Source organism: Neophocaena asiaeorientalis, unplaced genomic scaffold, assembly GCF_003031525.2.
Source record: "Neophocaena asiaeorientalis asiaeorientalis breed wild unplaced genomic scaffold, Neophocaena_asiaeorientalis_V1.1 scaffold240, whole genome shotgun sequence".
Taxonomy (NCBI): domain Eukaryota; kingdom Metazoa; phylum Chordata; class Mammalia; order Artiodactyla; family Phocoenidae; genus Neophocaena; species Neophocaena asiaeorientalis.
The window spans coordinates 7,574,746-7,589,687 of NW_020185331.1; the positions used below are offsets into that span (position 1 = coordinate 7,574,746).

Sequence of the window (14,942 nt, forward strand, 5' to 3'; positions counted from 1 at the left end):
AAAAGAGATACAAACAATACAAAAAAAAAAAAAAAAAAAAAAAAAAAAAATGTGAGGGGATTATTGCTCCAGAGCAATGAAAGCAGAATTTATGGAATCGGGATCTGTGAATTGGCGTTCAGTATTTTTAGAAAGGTCCCCACGGGATTAGAATGTCCAGCCAGGGTCAGGAAGCTTTCATGGAAAGTGGTATTGAGCTGGGCCATAAGCAGGGAATATGCAGACTGGGACAGAAGGAGTATTCCAGGTGGAGGGGCAGTTTGAGCCAAGACATCAAGGGGGAGAATGTTTGTGGTGTGAATTGGAGAAACATGATGAGATAAAATTCTTTTGAAATTTAACAGCCTAGCGAATCGGTTTGTCAAGCAATTGTCCTTTGACTTCAGCAGTGTTTTACCCTCATTACCTCTCTCATGCGTACCCCAACGTCCAGTTTTCTTATTTCTGGGGAAGGTTTTGCTCCGGGATTCACATCCACAAGGAGAGAAAAGCACACAGCAGTTTAGCCCCACCACTTCCTCATGGCAGGCACGTGTGCTACGAAGAGGCTGGCCTGAAGTTCAGAACTGGCTTCTAGACACAAGCTAGCTGTGTATCTTTGGACAGTTGTGTGAAGCTCAATTTTCTGATCTACTAAGTGAAGGGGTAGAAAGAGATCACGGTGTTTCACAGTTGCCGCGTCCAGCTCTCTTGGGCGCTGTTGTGTCTGAGTGAGCCGTTCCCGGTTTCTGATAAGTTCCTGTTTGACCTGTTACACGTGTTAGGACTTGGAGACCGTGTTTGAACAGAGGGTTCGGTTGCTGGAAAATAAGTTTGAAAGCTGCTTGACCTTTTCCAGGTACTTCCATCGTAACATCTGTGAGCGCGCTGTTCCAAGAGCCAATTTCAGTTTCTTCCTTGGAGGCTTGGCCATGGCTCCTTCTGTCCTTGTGTTTCCTGTGTCCTTGGTCCTTGCTCAGAACTCAGGAAGGCTCTCAGTTTTGGAGAATAATCCCTCTCCTTCCTCTCAGACTTTCACATGATTCTTGTGTGCTGGTGCTGAGCTTGGTAATTGTTAAGAAATGAAATATCCCCAGGAGGAAACCACTTCACATGTTATTCAGGTCCGTATAGATTTCCCTCCCCCCCTTTTCTCACCAGTTGAGCAATCTGCATGATAAAAATGATCTGGAACATAGACCGGAAAGTGAGATCTCTTTTGAGCAGCGGTCCCTAACCGTTTTTGGCACCAGGGACCGGTTTCGTGGAAGACAATTTTTCCACGGACGGGGACGGTGTGGGCATAGTTCAGGCACAGGCTGCGAACCGTATAGGTCCGAGGCCCAGGGGTTGTGGACCCCTGCTTTTGAGCATAAAAAAAGTTTTCTTGGAGACCCAGACGTGAGCTGAAGGCTTACTCAGGGCTTTAGGAAGTTTGTATGCCTGAATGAAAGTGTTGTAATCATTCATTTGACACTTATTTATTGATGGTCTGTTATTCACTGTGAAAGAAATGTTGGTATAAGAACCAGCAAGAGGACCAGTGAGATGGCAACATACAAAGATCTCAGCCCAGTGTTGTTGGCTTTGAAGATGGAAAAATGCCATGAGCCAGGGAGTGCTGGTAATGTCTAGAAGCTGAAAAAGACAGCTTCAGAATGGATTCAGAATGGATTCAGAATGCACAAATTCAGAATGGATTCTCCCCTGGGACCTCTAGAAAGCAACCCAGTCCTGTTGACACCTCACCTTTAGCCCAGTGAGACTGATTTTGCACTTCTGACTTCCAGAACCATAATAATAAACTAAAAATAATTTAAATTAAAAGATGATAAATCAAAAAAAAAAAAAAAAAAAGAACCAGCAAAAGCTGGGGAGGTCAAGGATTGTGTCCCATACACACACACAAAAAAAGCACTTGGGGCTTCCCTGGTGGCGCAGTGGTTGGGAGTCCGCCTGCCAATGCAGGGGACACGGGTTCGTGCCCCGGTCCGGGAGGATCCCACATGCCGCGGAGCGGCTGTGCCCGTGAGCCATGGCCGCTGAGCCTGTGCGTCCGGAGCCTGTTGCTCGGCAACTGCAAAAAAAAAAAAAAAATAAAGCACTTGCAATCCAATGTAATGATTTATCCACTGGAGAGGAGAGAATGGGGCCTTACAGGAGCCCTTATCAAGGGTGGGTTCCCAGGATTTGTGAGATAAACCAGTCTGGAGAGTGAGAAAGGTGCCTGAACTGAGCTCCTTGGTAGCAGAACTTTTCTTATCCAGTGCATAGAACAATGCTGTGACTATATTAGGCACTTAACAAATGTAGAAGGAAGTTACAGGGGAGGGAAGAAGGCAGGCAGGAAAGCAGACTAGTTCATACTGTCCCTTAAATGAAAAATAATTATAGCTAAAAGGCAAAAAATGCTTTCTGCGTGTCAGGCACTGTTCTAAGTATTTACTGCTTAGCTCATTTGACCCCCCCGACTCTATGAAGCAGGTATTATTATAGTCCCATTTTACAGATGTGGAAACTAAAAGTCCTTATTGGCGCATGTGGGCAAAATGTGATGTTTGATCCTAGTTCTCCACTGGAAAAGATTAGTTGTTTTCCAGTCATGGGTGTTAGGTTTCAGAAGAAACTTGTGGTAGAATAATTCACTACTGAGGAATTTAAAAATACTCATAAAGCCTTTCATAGATTCATATCTGTTCTTGACACCTTAACTCTGTTTTGTTCTATTAAATTTTGTTTTATAGTCACTTAATTAAAACCAGGAATACAACATTACCAAGGAAAGGCACTGTCGATGACTTGTTTTCATTTTGCATTAGAAACAACATGTACTGATACGATTTCTTTTTACCATCTGATACTTTCTAGAAACTTTCAGGGAGGCTCCTTTCCTGTGATTTCAGTGGGATGCTTGCAAATTCATTTTTCCTTTGTTGCAAACATTAAGCACAGGGAGCTTGAGCTGTGCCATGGCTGGTTCTGCACTAAATATTGTTTCTCATCCTCTGGTCCACCCTGGCCCCATTTTGGTCCTGGAAATGTGAAGGAACTTGGCTGCTAGAGATGGAAGAGGTGTCAGGGGCGCTTACTAACCTGCTTGGCATATCTGAGCAGACATGCCTCTCATCCCCTCCCATAGACTCATGACAGTTTCACAGTCCCTCTTATACATGTCTTGGCTCGTTCCATCCTCAGAGACCTAAAAGGGAGTCAAGCCCAAGTCCCCAGTTTTCCTTTCCTCAACTGTATTTGTCTTTCTTAAGGTTTCTCTGCAAAAATTTCTATCTGCTACTCTTCTACCGTCAGCCCAACATCCTTTTTCTATTCCCAACATTTTCTTCTTATTGATTATCACCAGTATGAGTGACTCCCAGTTCATGTAAAATAGAACCAAAATTTTCTGAGATGTAGAATACGTATACACGACACATTTATATTTCCTACAATGCTGATGGAGTTACATGTATGGGGAGAGCAGGCAACGGGGCACCATGGCTATGATCCTCAACTCTGGGAGAAATGACTGGGTTTAAAGCCTGTGTCTCATCTCAACAGCTGGAAGAGTCAGCTTACAGGGGAGGTTAAGCTCCTGACTCAAGGCCACCTGTCTGGTTCAAGCCCTAGTTTTGCTGCTTCCTAGCTGTGGACTTTCTCGGCAAGTTGCTTAAGCTTTCAATGCCTAGTTGGGCCCTTTTAAAATATGGAAGAAGAATGATTCCAGACCCATAGGATTGATATGTGGATTAAATGAGATCAGCATTTACATTTAAAATACTGCCTGACATAAAGTACCCTCAATATCTGTGAATTGTTATTATCGTGTGACTTGAGGTATGTAACTTAATCTTTCTTATTATCCCCATTTTACTGAAGATGAAAATTAGATGAATGGTACCTTGAGGACTAATTAAGATAATGAATTAAAACACCAAACACGATACCTGGCATGTGAATGGCACCAGTATCCACTGACACTTATCATTATTACCACGTGCGCTTTTCCAAACATTTCCACAAGTTTACGCCCTGCAGCTTCGCCCCCATAATAACAACAAACAAATCGCTAAATGTCTGCATATTTATTGTATTTCTTCGCTTGCTGTATCTGTGTGCACGCTCCAGTCATTAGGTTTTTAGAAGTGGGGACATCGTGAGGCTTTAAGATTACGGACCTGACTGCTTCCACCTGGCAAGTGTCAGATAGTTTTCTGGTGAGATGGTGTGGTCCAGAATAGTCGGAGTTCGTGGGCATCTCAGCAGCGTTAGGGCTATAGGTGAGGACGTGAAATCTCCGCCTGCTTATATTTGCTGCCTTGTTAGCAGGGAAGCCACAGAGTTCAGGTATCAGCTAAGTGTGTCCAGGTAAGGCAGTGGTTCTCAACCGGGGACAGTTTTGCCCCCAGGGGATAGTAGGCAACGTCTGGAGACAGTTTTGGTTGTCAGAACTGCAGGGATGCTACTGCATCTAGTAGAGCCCAGGGCTGCTGCTGAATATCCCACAGTGCATAGGGCAGCCCCCACAATAAAGAATTATCTGGTCCAAAATGTCAACAGTGCCCTTGTTGAGAAACTCTAGGCTAATGCCAGCAGTACTGCAGAAAGTGGGCAGTGGCATTCCTCTGTGAGCTAGACAAGGGCACGGGTATTCTCCTTACCCTCAGCCCTCAACATCTTTTGCTCCACCTCTGGCCAGCTGAGCAACTTAATCTCTTTCCCTCTGGATCCAGGGACAGAGTAGCTTTGAAGTACAAATCTCTTATCCTTATCATTTAGTCTGAAGGTATGCCTAGTCCTGAGTTGTGTGTGGTAGAAAATATTGGAGAAAAATAATTAAAGTCTCTGTCCTTAGGAAGCTCACTGTCTGATGGGTTGTATATTAATAAGACCCATTCTTTTTGTAGTTGATGGTCTAAGCAGATAAATATTGCACACACACTCACAAAGGTGCGTTATGGGCTTATGTGGATAAACGGGCTGCAAAGTTGGAGCGGGACTAAGAAGCAAAGTTGTATTAATCAAGGCTCTCCAGAGAAACAGAACCAATAGGATAAACAACCAATACACTTACAACCATTCTGTACCCATTTAACCATTCTGTTTTACATTTTCAGTACAGCATTCAATAAATTAAATGAGATATTAAACACTTCATTATAAGACAGCCTTTGTGTTAGATGATTTTGACCACCTGTAGGCTAATGTAAGTGTTCTGAGCACATTTAAGGTAGGCTAGGCTAAGCTGTGATATTCAGTAGCTTAGGTGTATTAAATGCATTTCAATTTGATATTTTCAACTTTCCATGGGTCCATCAGAACATAAACCCATCGTGAGTTGAGGAAGATCTCTACTGTTGAATTCAGTTTGCTAAATCATTTGTTGAGGAACTTTGCATCATCTGTAATTTTCTTGTATCCTTTGGTGGCTTTGGTATTAGGGTAACACCGGCCTTGTAAAATGGGTTTGGAAGTATTTCTTCCTCTTCTAACTTTTTGGAAGAGTTTGTGAAAGACTGGTATTAGTTCTTCTTTAAATGATTGTTAAAAGTCACTAGTGAAGCCATCTGGCCCTGAACTTTTCTTTGTTGGGAGGTTTTTGGTTATCGATTCAATCTTCTTACTAGTAACTGGTCTGTTCAGATTTTCTGTTTCTTCATGATTCAGTCTTGGTAGATTGTATGTTTCTAGGAATTTATCTATTTTTTCTGTGTTGTCCAATATGTTGTCTTATAACCGTCCATAGTAGTCTCTTATAAGTCTTTGCATTTTTGTGGTCTCAGTTATAATGTCTCTTCTTTCATTTATAATTTTATTTATTTGAGTCTTTCTTTTTCTTGGTAAATCTAGCTAAAGATTAGTCTATTTTGGTTAACTTAAAAACAGCTCTTAGTTTCACTGATCTTTTCTATTGTCTTTTTAGCCTCAGTTTCTTTCCTTTCTGCTCTGATCTTTGTTATTAACTTCCTTCTAATAATTTTAGGGTTAGTTTAGTCTTTTTTTGTTAGTTTCTCTAGGTGTAAAGTTAGATTGTTTATTTTGAGGTCTTTTTTCTCTTAATGTGGGCATTTATTGCCATGCATTTGCATCTTAGACTGTCTCTGATGCATCCTGTAAGATTTGCTATGTTGTGCTTCCATTTTCATTTGTCTCAAGATATTTTTTGATTCCTCTTTTGATTTCTTCCTTGATTTATTGGCCGTTTAGGAGCACGTTGCTTCATCTCCATATATTCGTGAATTTCCTCTTTTCGTCTTGTAATTGCTTTCTAGTTTCATACCGTTGTGGTTGGAAAAAGATGCTTGAGATGATTTCATCGTTTTACAATTTATTCAGACTTTTTTGAGTCCTAACATATGATCTATCCTGTGGAATGTTCCATGTGCACTTGAGAAGAATGTGATTTTGCTGCTGTTGGATACAATGTTCTCTATACAGTAGCTCCCCCTTTTCCATGGGGGATGCATTTTAAGACTCCCAGTAGATGCCTGAAACCATGGATAGTACCGAACCCCCTCTATAATATGTTTTGCTCCTATGCATACATACCTATGATAAAGTTTAATTTATAAATTATGCACAGTAAGAGATTAACAACAATAACTGATAATAAAGCAGAACAGTTGTAACTAATACTGTAATAAAAGTTGTGTGAATGTGGTTTCTTTCTCTCAAAAGATCTTATGGTACAAATTTAATGCCTTTCCCATCTTAACTAAGCATTTACCATGTGCTGTAGCCATAACTTTTGCAGTTTGAAGTGCAACAGCAAAACCAGCATGAATTTCTTTTTTCCTTCCTCAAAGTTTCATAAATAGAAAGTTCATTCTTCCTGTAGATCTTAGGAACCTCAGCATATCATTTTTTTTCTTTCCTTTATTAAATTGAAACCTTTCACCTTTTCACTTAAAGGAAGAATTTTATGGCTTTTCTTTGGCATATTTGAATCGCCAACATCACTACTCTTGCACTTTAGGGCCATTATTAACTAATAAAAGGGTTATTTGAACACAAGTACTGTGATGCCTTGACAATCACTTTGGTAACCAAGGCAGCTACTAAATGAGTAATGGGCGAGGTGTGCTGGACAAAGGGATGATTCACTTCCAAGGTGGGATGGAGCGAGTGCAGTGTTTCATCATGCAATTCATACAGCATGCAATTTAAAACTTAAAAATTGTTTATTTCTGGAATTTTTCATTTAATATTTTTGGAGCACATTGACCTCCAGTAACTCAAATCACAGAAAGTGAAAGGATAAGAGGGGAGACCACTGTATGTCTGTTAGGTCCGTATGGTCTAAAGTGTAGCTTAAATCCAATGTTTCCTTCTTGACTTTCTGTCTGAACAATCCATCCACTGGTAAAAGTGGGGTATTGAAGTCCCCTGACATTATTGTATTGCTATGTCTTCCTTCAGATCTTTTAATACTTGCTTTATATATTTAGGTTCTCCTGTATTGGCATAAATATTTCAAATAATATATCCTCTTGATGAATTGCCCCCTTTCTTATTATATAATGACCTTCTTTGTCTCTTACAGTTTTTGGCTTAAAGTCTATTTCATCTGATATAAGAATAGCTTCTTCTGCTTTTCTTTCCATGTGCATGCAATATATTTTTCAATTTCTTCACTTTCAATCTATGTGTTTTTTTTAATGCTGAAGTGAGTCTTTTGGAGGCACATATAGTTAGGTCTTGTTTTCTTTATTCATTCAGCTATCCTTTGTCTTTTGTTTGGGGAATTTAGTCTTTTGACATTTGAAGTAATTATTGATAGTCAGACTCACCATTACCATTTTGTTAAATGTTCTCTTGTTCTGTAATTCCGTTTTTCCTTGCTTCATCTCTTGCTCTTTTCCTCTGTGATTTGATGATTTTCTGTAGTGGAAAGTTTGGATTCCTTTTTCTTTTTCTTTTGCATACCTACTGTATGCTTTTGGTTGGTGGTTAATGTGAGGCTTAGATAAAACATCTTCTATTTATAACAGTCTGTGCTAATAGCTTCAAACACATACAAAAGCACCCCTCCTTTCGAATTTTATGTTTTGATGTCACAATTTGCATCACTTACATTGTGTATTCATTAACAGATTAATGTTGTTATAACTTTAATAGTTTTGTCTTTTAACCTTCTAGTAGACTTATCAATGATTTACCCACCACCATTAGAATAATAGCGTATTCCGAAAGTAACTGTATTTTTACCTTTACAGTGAACTTCATGCTTTTGTATATTTTTCTATTATTAATTAGTGTTATTTAATTTCAGCTGGAAAAACTCCGTTTAACATTTCTTGTAAAGCTGATCTAGTGGTAATGACCTCCTAGAGTGTTTTTTGTCTAGAAAACTCTTTATCTTTCTATCAATTCTGAAAGACAGCTTTGCTGGGTAGAATGTTCTTGGTCGGCGGGTTTTTTTCTTTGTTTTTTTCCTTCAGTACTTTTTTTTTTTTTTTTTTTTGTGGTACGCGGGCCTCTCACTGCTGTGGCCTCTCCCGTTGCGGAGCACAGGCTCCGGACGCGCAGGCCCAGCGGCCATGGCCCACAGGCCCAGCCGCTCCACGGCATGTGGGATAGTCCTGGACCGGGACACGAACCCGTGTCCCCTGCACCGGCAGGTGGACTCTCAACCACTGCGCCACCAGGGAAGCCCAGTACTTTTAATATATCATCCCACTCCCCTCTGGCCTGCTAAGTTTTGGCTGAAGAGTATGCTGATAGTCTTATGGGAGTTCCCTCGTATGTAACAAATTGTTTTTCTCTTTCTGATCTTGTGATTCTCTCTTCATATTTAGCTTTTGGTCCTATACATTAATTATACTGTTTGGTCATATACATTAATTACAGTGTATCTGTGTAGAGTCCTCTTCAGATTCATCTTATCTGGAACTTTCTATGTTTCCTGGTTCTGCCTGTCTGTTACGTTCCCCCAGTGAGGGAAGTTTTCAGCCATTATTTCCTCAAATAAGTTTTCTATCCCTTTCTCTTTTCTCCTTCTTGGACCCCTATAATGAGAACATTAGTCTACTTGATGTTGTCCCGTAAGTCCCTTAAGCTATCTTCACTCTTTTTTTTCTTTTTTCATTTTTGCACCTCTAGTTGTATGAATTCTACTTCCCTGTCTTAGACTTCACTGATTCTTTCTTTCAATTCATCTATCTTTTGTTGACCCCCTGTATTGAATTTTCAGTTCAATTATTTTCTTCTTCAGTTCTATGATTTCCGTTTGGTACTTTTTCATAGTTCTGTCTCTTTGTTGAAATTCTCACTGTCTTCATGCATTGCTCTCCTGACCCTGGTAGGCATCTTTGTGACAGTTGCTTTGAACACCCTAGCAGATAAATAACTTACCTCCATTTTATTAAGATATGTTTCTAGACATTTATCTCGTCCTTTTGTTTGTAACATATTTGTCTGTTCCTTCATTTTTCTTGAGTCTGTGTTGGTCTCTGAGCATTAGATAGATCAGCACAAGATGTGTCTCCCAGTCTTGACAGAGTGATCTCCTGTAGGAGATGAACCTCATTGATCAGCTTGACCGAACTCATAGTTGTCTCTCAAACTTTTGTGATTGTTCAAGCCTCCTTCTTTGTCCTTAGTGGCTCCCGGTAGTTAAGGGTGTGCCAAGACCTATCAGTGATCCAGGGGGAGGAGTGCAGTCAGCAGCTAGATGCAGGCTGATGAGAAGCTGGACCCTCAGGCAGCAGCTAAGAAAGTATGTAATTAAGCCCCTTCCAGGGAGAAACAAGGCAATGGCATTTTTGCCTGCTCCCTCTGTGCTTCCTGTTGGTATATAGCTGCAGGGGTGGGTGTGCTCCCATAATAACTGTTTGTTTGTTGCAGTCCTTGTGCCTCATGAATGGAAGGCCCATTGGTTATTAGAGCCAGATGTTTCAGGGGCTCATCCTTCATGAAGTTGTCACAAGAGCTGGGGTGCCAGATATGTATACAACCTCCTTTCAGGGAGACGCTGGTGACTTGGTTTTATTATTGGAGTGGCCTGGAAGGAGAAGATGGGAGGAGTGTCTGCAACCTTCCTCAGTCTTTGAGGAGGACCACAGCCCCGAGGTGCCTGCTAAATTAGAAGCCTCAGGTGGCAGTGGCAGCTTTTTTTTTTTTTGTGGGCCTCTCACCGTTGTGGCCTCTCCCATTGCGGAGCACAGGCTCCGGACGCCCAGGCTCAGCGGCCATGGCTCACGGGCCCAGCCGCTCCACGGCACGTGGGATCTTCCCGGCCCGGGGCACGAACCCATGTCCCCTGCATCGACCGGCGGACTCTCAACCACTGCGCCACCACGGAAGCCCCAGGTGGCAGCTTTTAAAGTATCCACATAAAAACCTTTATCAGGGAAAGATGGGGAGCTGGGCGTTTTTTTGTCTGCTCCTTCTGTGCTGAACCTCAGGGAGATAGATTGTTAAGAACTGCTTCTTTGTTTGTTACAGTTCCATGGGACTCGTGAATGGCAGCTCCACTGGCTGTCAAAGCCAGGAAATCTGGGGACCCATCGCATAGGTGGCGGCCCTAAAAGCTGGGGTGCAGTCACGTATGAGCTCCTTCCAGGGAGGTACTGGCAACTTGGGGAGGACCGGAGGCAGAAGGTGGGAGGGATATTCGTTGGCCTTCTCTGTCTGGGGAGATTCACATGCAGTCTCTAGAAGCCTGCTAAATTAGAAGACGGGCCCTCAGGCAGCAGCTGTTATAGTATTCAGATAACACTTGCAGGGAAAGACGGGGAGATGGGTGATTCTGCCTGCTCCCTCTGCACTCAGCCCTGGGGCAACAGCTGCATCAGTGCTCGTGCACCCGTTAAGAATTGCGTCTTTGTTTGCTATCGTCTTGGGGACACAAGCCCTGCTGGCTTTTAGAGTCAGGTGTTTTGGGGGCCGTCCCTCTGTTGCAAGTCTTAAAATTTGGGATGCTAGATGGGGGCTCCAAACCCTTTGCTCCTCAGGGAGAATATGAGAGTTGATGGTTCACTTCCAATTGTGTGGTCGTGTGCCAGGGGTGGGGTTTATGGTGAGAGTGTATCTTAGCCTTTTGTACCCTTAGCCTTTTCGGTGTGGGTATTTTCTCATTCATTTGATGTGTAGAAGTTACTCAACTAGTTTCTGGATCTCTTTCAGAGGGAATTTACATCCACGTGTACATTTGGTGTATCCATGGGAGGAAGGGAGCTCAGGGGTCTCCTGTGTTGCCATTTTGGTCTACCCTGTCCGTTTCTTTCTGAATCTCTGCTGTCTGTCTCTCTCTTTCCTGTGTGTCTGTCTCATCTCTGTCTTGCCCACTATCTTCCTATCACCCTTTGTAGCCCCGTCTCTCTGTTAAACTACCTGTCCCAATGTCAACTCTCTTCTCTTTTTCTATGTGTAGCTACATTGCTCCTTTAGACCTATTCTTCCTATCAGGGAACATTTCTCCCAAGAGTTCTGACTTGATGATCAGAGAGGAAAGGCAGTTTTTTCCTGCCAGCTCAGTTAGAGAAATCCTGAGGAAGTCCTCTAAACTGTCCTGGCATGTTCTGACCACCACAGCCAAGATGTCTCATGATCACGCTGGATCATGTGCCATCCTGGGGCATCAGAGGGATGGGCTCCTGTGATTGATTGACCACCCTGGACAAAGCACATGGCGTGAGTTGGGTAGAACAGTCCTGCAAAGGATGGAAGGGTAGTAGGGGTGCTAAGCCAACCATGACCACAGGTGTCCGCTCTCAGGAGCCAAGACCAACTCCAGAGAAACAAACACACAACTTAATAACAATACAAGTGCTTTAGGATGTTCAGTCTTGATTCTGAATTCTCCAGCAGTTCAAAGGTGGGAGAGCTAGAGTAATCAAGGAAGACTTCCAGGAGGACCTGATTCTTGGTTTTAACCTTTAAAGGTGTATAAGATTTAGATAGGTGGAAAGCAGTGAGCAATCCTGGATGAAGGAGCAGTTTCTGTGCTTGTTTTATTGGTGTTGTTTGCCTTGTTTCAAGCTCCTAAGAGGCAAGGACTTTTCTTTTGTTAAAGGACATAGTGCTTGATGCCCGTAGTTAGACTGTCATTATGGTTCCAGTTCTGACCATCCTACCCTGCCATTGACCTTGGGGGAGGATAGAAGAATAATAACCTGAGAGGCCTCTAGTTCTAAGAATACCAACTTGCTTATAAAGAAGCAGGGAGGCCGTGGAACAGAGGTGTCCATATAGTCCCTTCTGTGTGTCTGACCTCAAGTGAGTTTCACATCGGAATTTTGTCATTGTCATGGGCAGATTGGATTGTTCATTAATTCAGTAAATATATCAGTAGCACCTAATATATACTAGGCACTTAGGTGCCAAGGATTCAAAGATAAATAGACAGAATCCTACTTCTTTGAAGTTTATATCCAAGTACAGAATTCACAGAAGTGCAATTATATGCGACGTGATTGAGTCATGCAAAGCAGTGGTTCTAAGACTTGGCTGTGCATGGAAATAACCTGGGAGCTTTCAAAATTACGGATGCCAGGGCTTCCCTGGTGGCGCAGTGGTTAAGAATCCGCCTGCCAATGCAGGGGACACGGGTTCGAGCCCTGGTCCAGGAAAATCCTACATGCCACAGAGCAACTAAGTCCGTGCACCACAACTACTGAGCCTGCACTCCACAGCCCGTGAGCCACAACTCCTGAAGCCTGCGCGCCTAGAGTCCATGCTTCGCAACAAGAGAAGCCCATGCACCGCAACGAAGAGTAGCTCCCGCTCGCCACAACTAGAGAAAGCCCGTGCACAGCAACAAAGACCCAATGCAGCCAAAATAATAAATAAATAAAATTAATTTAAATTAAAAAAAATGCGGGGCTTCCCTGTTGGTGCAGTGGTTGAGAGTCCACCTGCCGATGCAGGGGACACGGGTTCGTTCCCCGGTCCGGGAGGATCCCACATGCCGTGGAGCAGCTGGGCCCGTGAGCCATGGCCACTGAGCCTGCGCGTCTGGAGCCTGTGCTCCACAACGGGTGAGGCCACAGCAGTGAGAGGCCCACGTACCACAAAAACAAAAAATAACAAACAAAACAACAACAAAAAAAATGCGGATGCCTTGAGATTATCCCAAAAGTTTTGATTTCATTGGTTTGGGGAGGGGCCCAGGCATCTGGATGTTTCACAGCTCACCCAGTGGCTCTCGTGAGCAGCCAAGTTTGAGAACCACCAAGGTTAGGATGCTATGGAAGCAGATAAAGGTTCTTCAGTGAGATGAGGGATGGATAGGCTGCTGGAGGGATGAGACCAACTGAGCATTGAAGGAAAGGGGAGAGGTAGCTGGAGAAGGAAAGGGGCAGGGAGAGAGTTGCATCTAAAGGACATTGCAAGCAGAGGGGAGAAGAGCCAAGAAGGCTGGGAGCCGCTCTCGATGGAGAAGTCTCAGTCAGTCAGTCAGTCTCTCTAGTTCGGGCCTAAGTCCCCGTGTCGTCTTAGATACATATCCATTTCTCTGTGCCACAGTTTCCCATTCAGTCAAATATAACTAATGATACCTGTTCTCCTTACCTTAGGCATCAAATGAGGTGAGGAAAAATTAAAAGATAGTGTATCAGTGATCACTGGGAAAAAATACAGCATTAGAGTAAAACTTCTTTTATTCAGTATTTTTGGGGGAAAGAAGTATTTTACATAAATGAACTTTTAAAGCAACTGAAATTTAGCCATTCAAGACAATAATCATTAACAAATAAAAATCATTTCATTTCTCCTAACATAGGTCATTTGCAACCCTATTTTCTTAGAGTAAACTGATATCATTAGCCTCCTGCTTCCCGTTCTCTGCATTCAGCCCCTCAGCAGAGATGTCAGATACTGAACCGTGCTATACAGCTATGGCCTCAGCATCAGAAGAAGTGTAGTAGATTTATGATGTAGAAGATTGGGTTTTGAGTTCTTCGGTCTGTTTTTCATAAGTTTTCAATTTGTCTTGCTATCCGGGTACCTTGATTCTCATTGTTTTAAATTCTCCTTTTTCTTTCTAACTTGCTGCCTCTTCCCTATTGAGGACTGTAAAACCAGAAAACCAATCTTAGAATGAAATTTAAAAGTAAAATGACTGTGAGTCCAAGCTTGCTGGAGAGGGTGGATTATGTGATGCCTTTAGTGCATGAATGTTTTAATGTCTGTGTTGCCTCTTTTAGCTGACTTTCTGGGTCTTACTCTGGCCTGGATATCTCATGCAGGAGGTAGCTGACTGGACTTTATGTGTGGGAGGTTGGAGGCCCACAGGAATTAGTTCGTCAGGATTCCCAGCCTTCCTTTTTCTGACTATTGACCATCAACCTTTAAAGTTTCCCACTCCTATCACCAGAATTGTGTCCCTGTTAGACCAGGTTTTGAATGTTTGTCACCAAACATTTATTGTTCACAAGGCAGAGGTAAGGAAGGGCAGATAGGCCCAAACTCAGGAGGGTAGGAGTGTCTGGAAGCAGATAGCCAGAACGGAGGCTAAACCACCTTCCCCAGGGGCAGAACGTGGGAGTAGCACACCCCAAGTGGGAGGGCAGAGGGGAAGGAAGTGGTGGAAATAACCGGGTGTGACAAGACTGGGGAAGTGGAAGGTATGAGGTGGGGAAGGGTTGAGGACAGAGGTTTAGACCAGCTTTACTATGGAGTACATTACTCTGTGCTCCTTTACGTTTTTTTGAGTTACTGACTCCGTGACACTGCTCCAAGACACATGAGTTGTGACCATTATAGGTGGCAGCTGCTAGAGAGAGCCACCCTGCAGGGGCTGCAAGTCTCCATATTCTGTGGGTCCCCACAGCGCAAGACAGGCCATCTTGAGAAAGTGGCTTTCTGAGTAATAACCCTGAATGGTTCCCCACTTTGTTGTCTGCCATCCTCATGGTCACTGAGCTTCTGACTCTCCTTTCCTTCCCCAGGTCGGTGTCCGGATTGGATAAAGAGGCGGACTTGGTGCACATGGAAGTGCGGACAGCTGATGGATGTGAGTGCTGAGG

At 43.1% G+C, this 14,942-nt stretch overlaps 1 protein-coding gene across 1 annotated transcript in view; it reads left to right on the forward strand.

Annotated features, from left to right (window-relative positions):
* The window catches only part of SORCS3 (sortilin related VPS10 domain containing receptor 3), a 590,148-nt gene that overhangs the window by 421,917 nt on the left and 153,289 nt on the right, over nucleotides 1–14,942 (forward strand). The window contains exon 6 of the mRNA XM_024734978.1: nucleotides 14,865–14,929. Coding sequence (XP_024590746.1) covers nucleotides 14,865–14,929 — 65 coding nt within the window. The remainder of the gene's footprint in view (nucleotides 1–14,864; nucleotides 14,930–14,942) is intronic.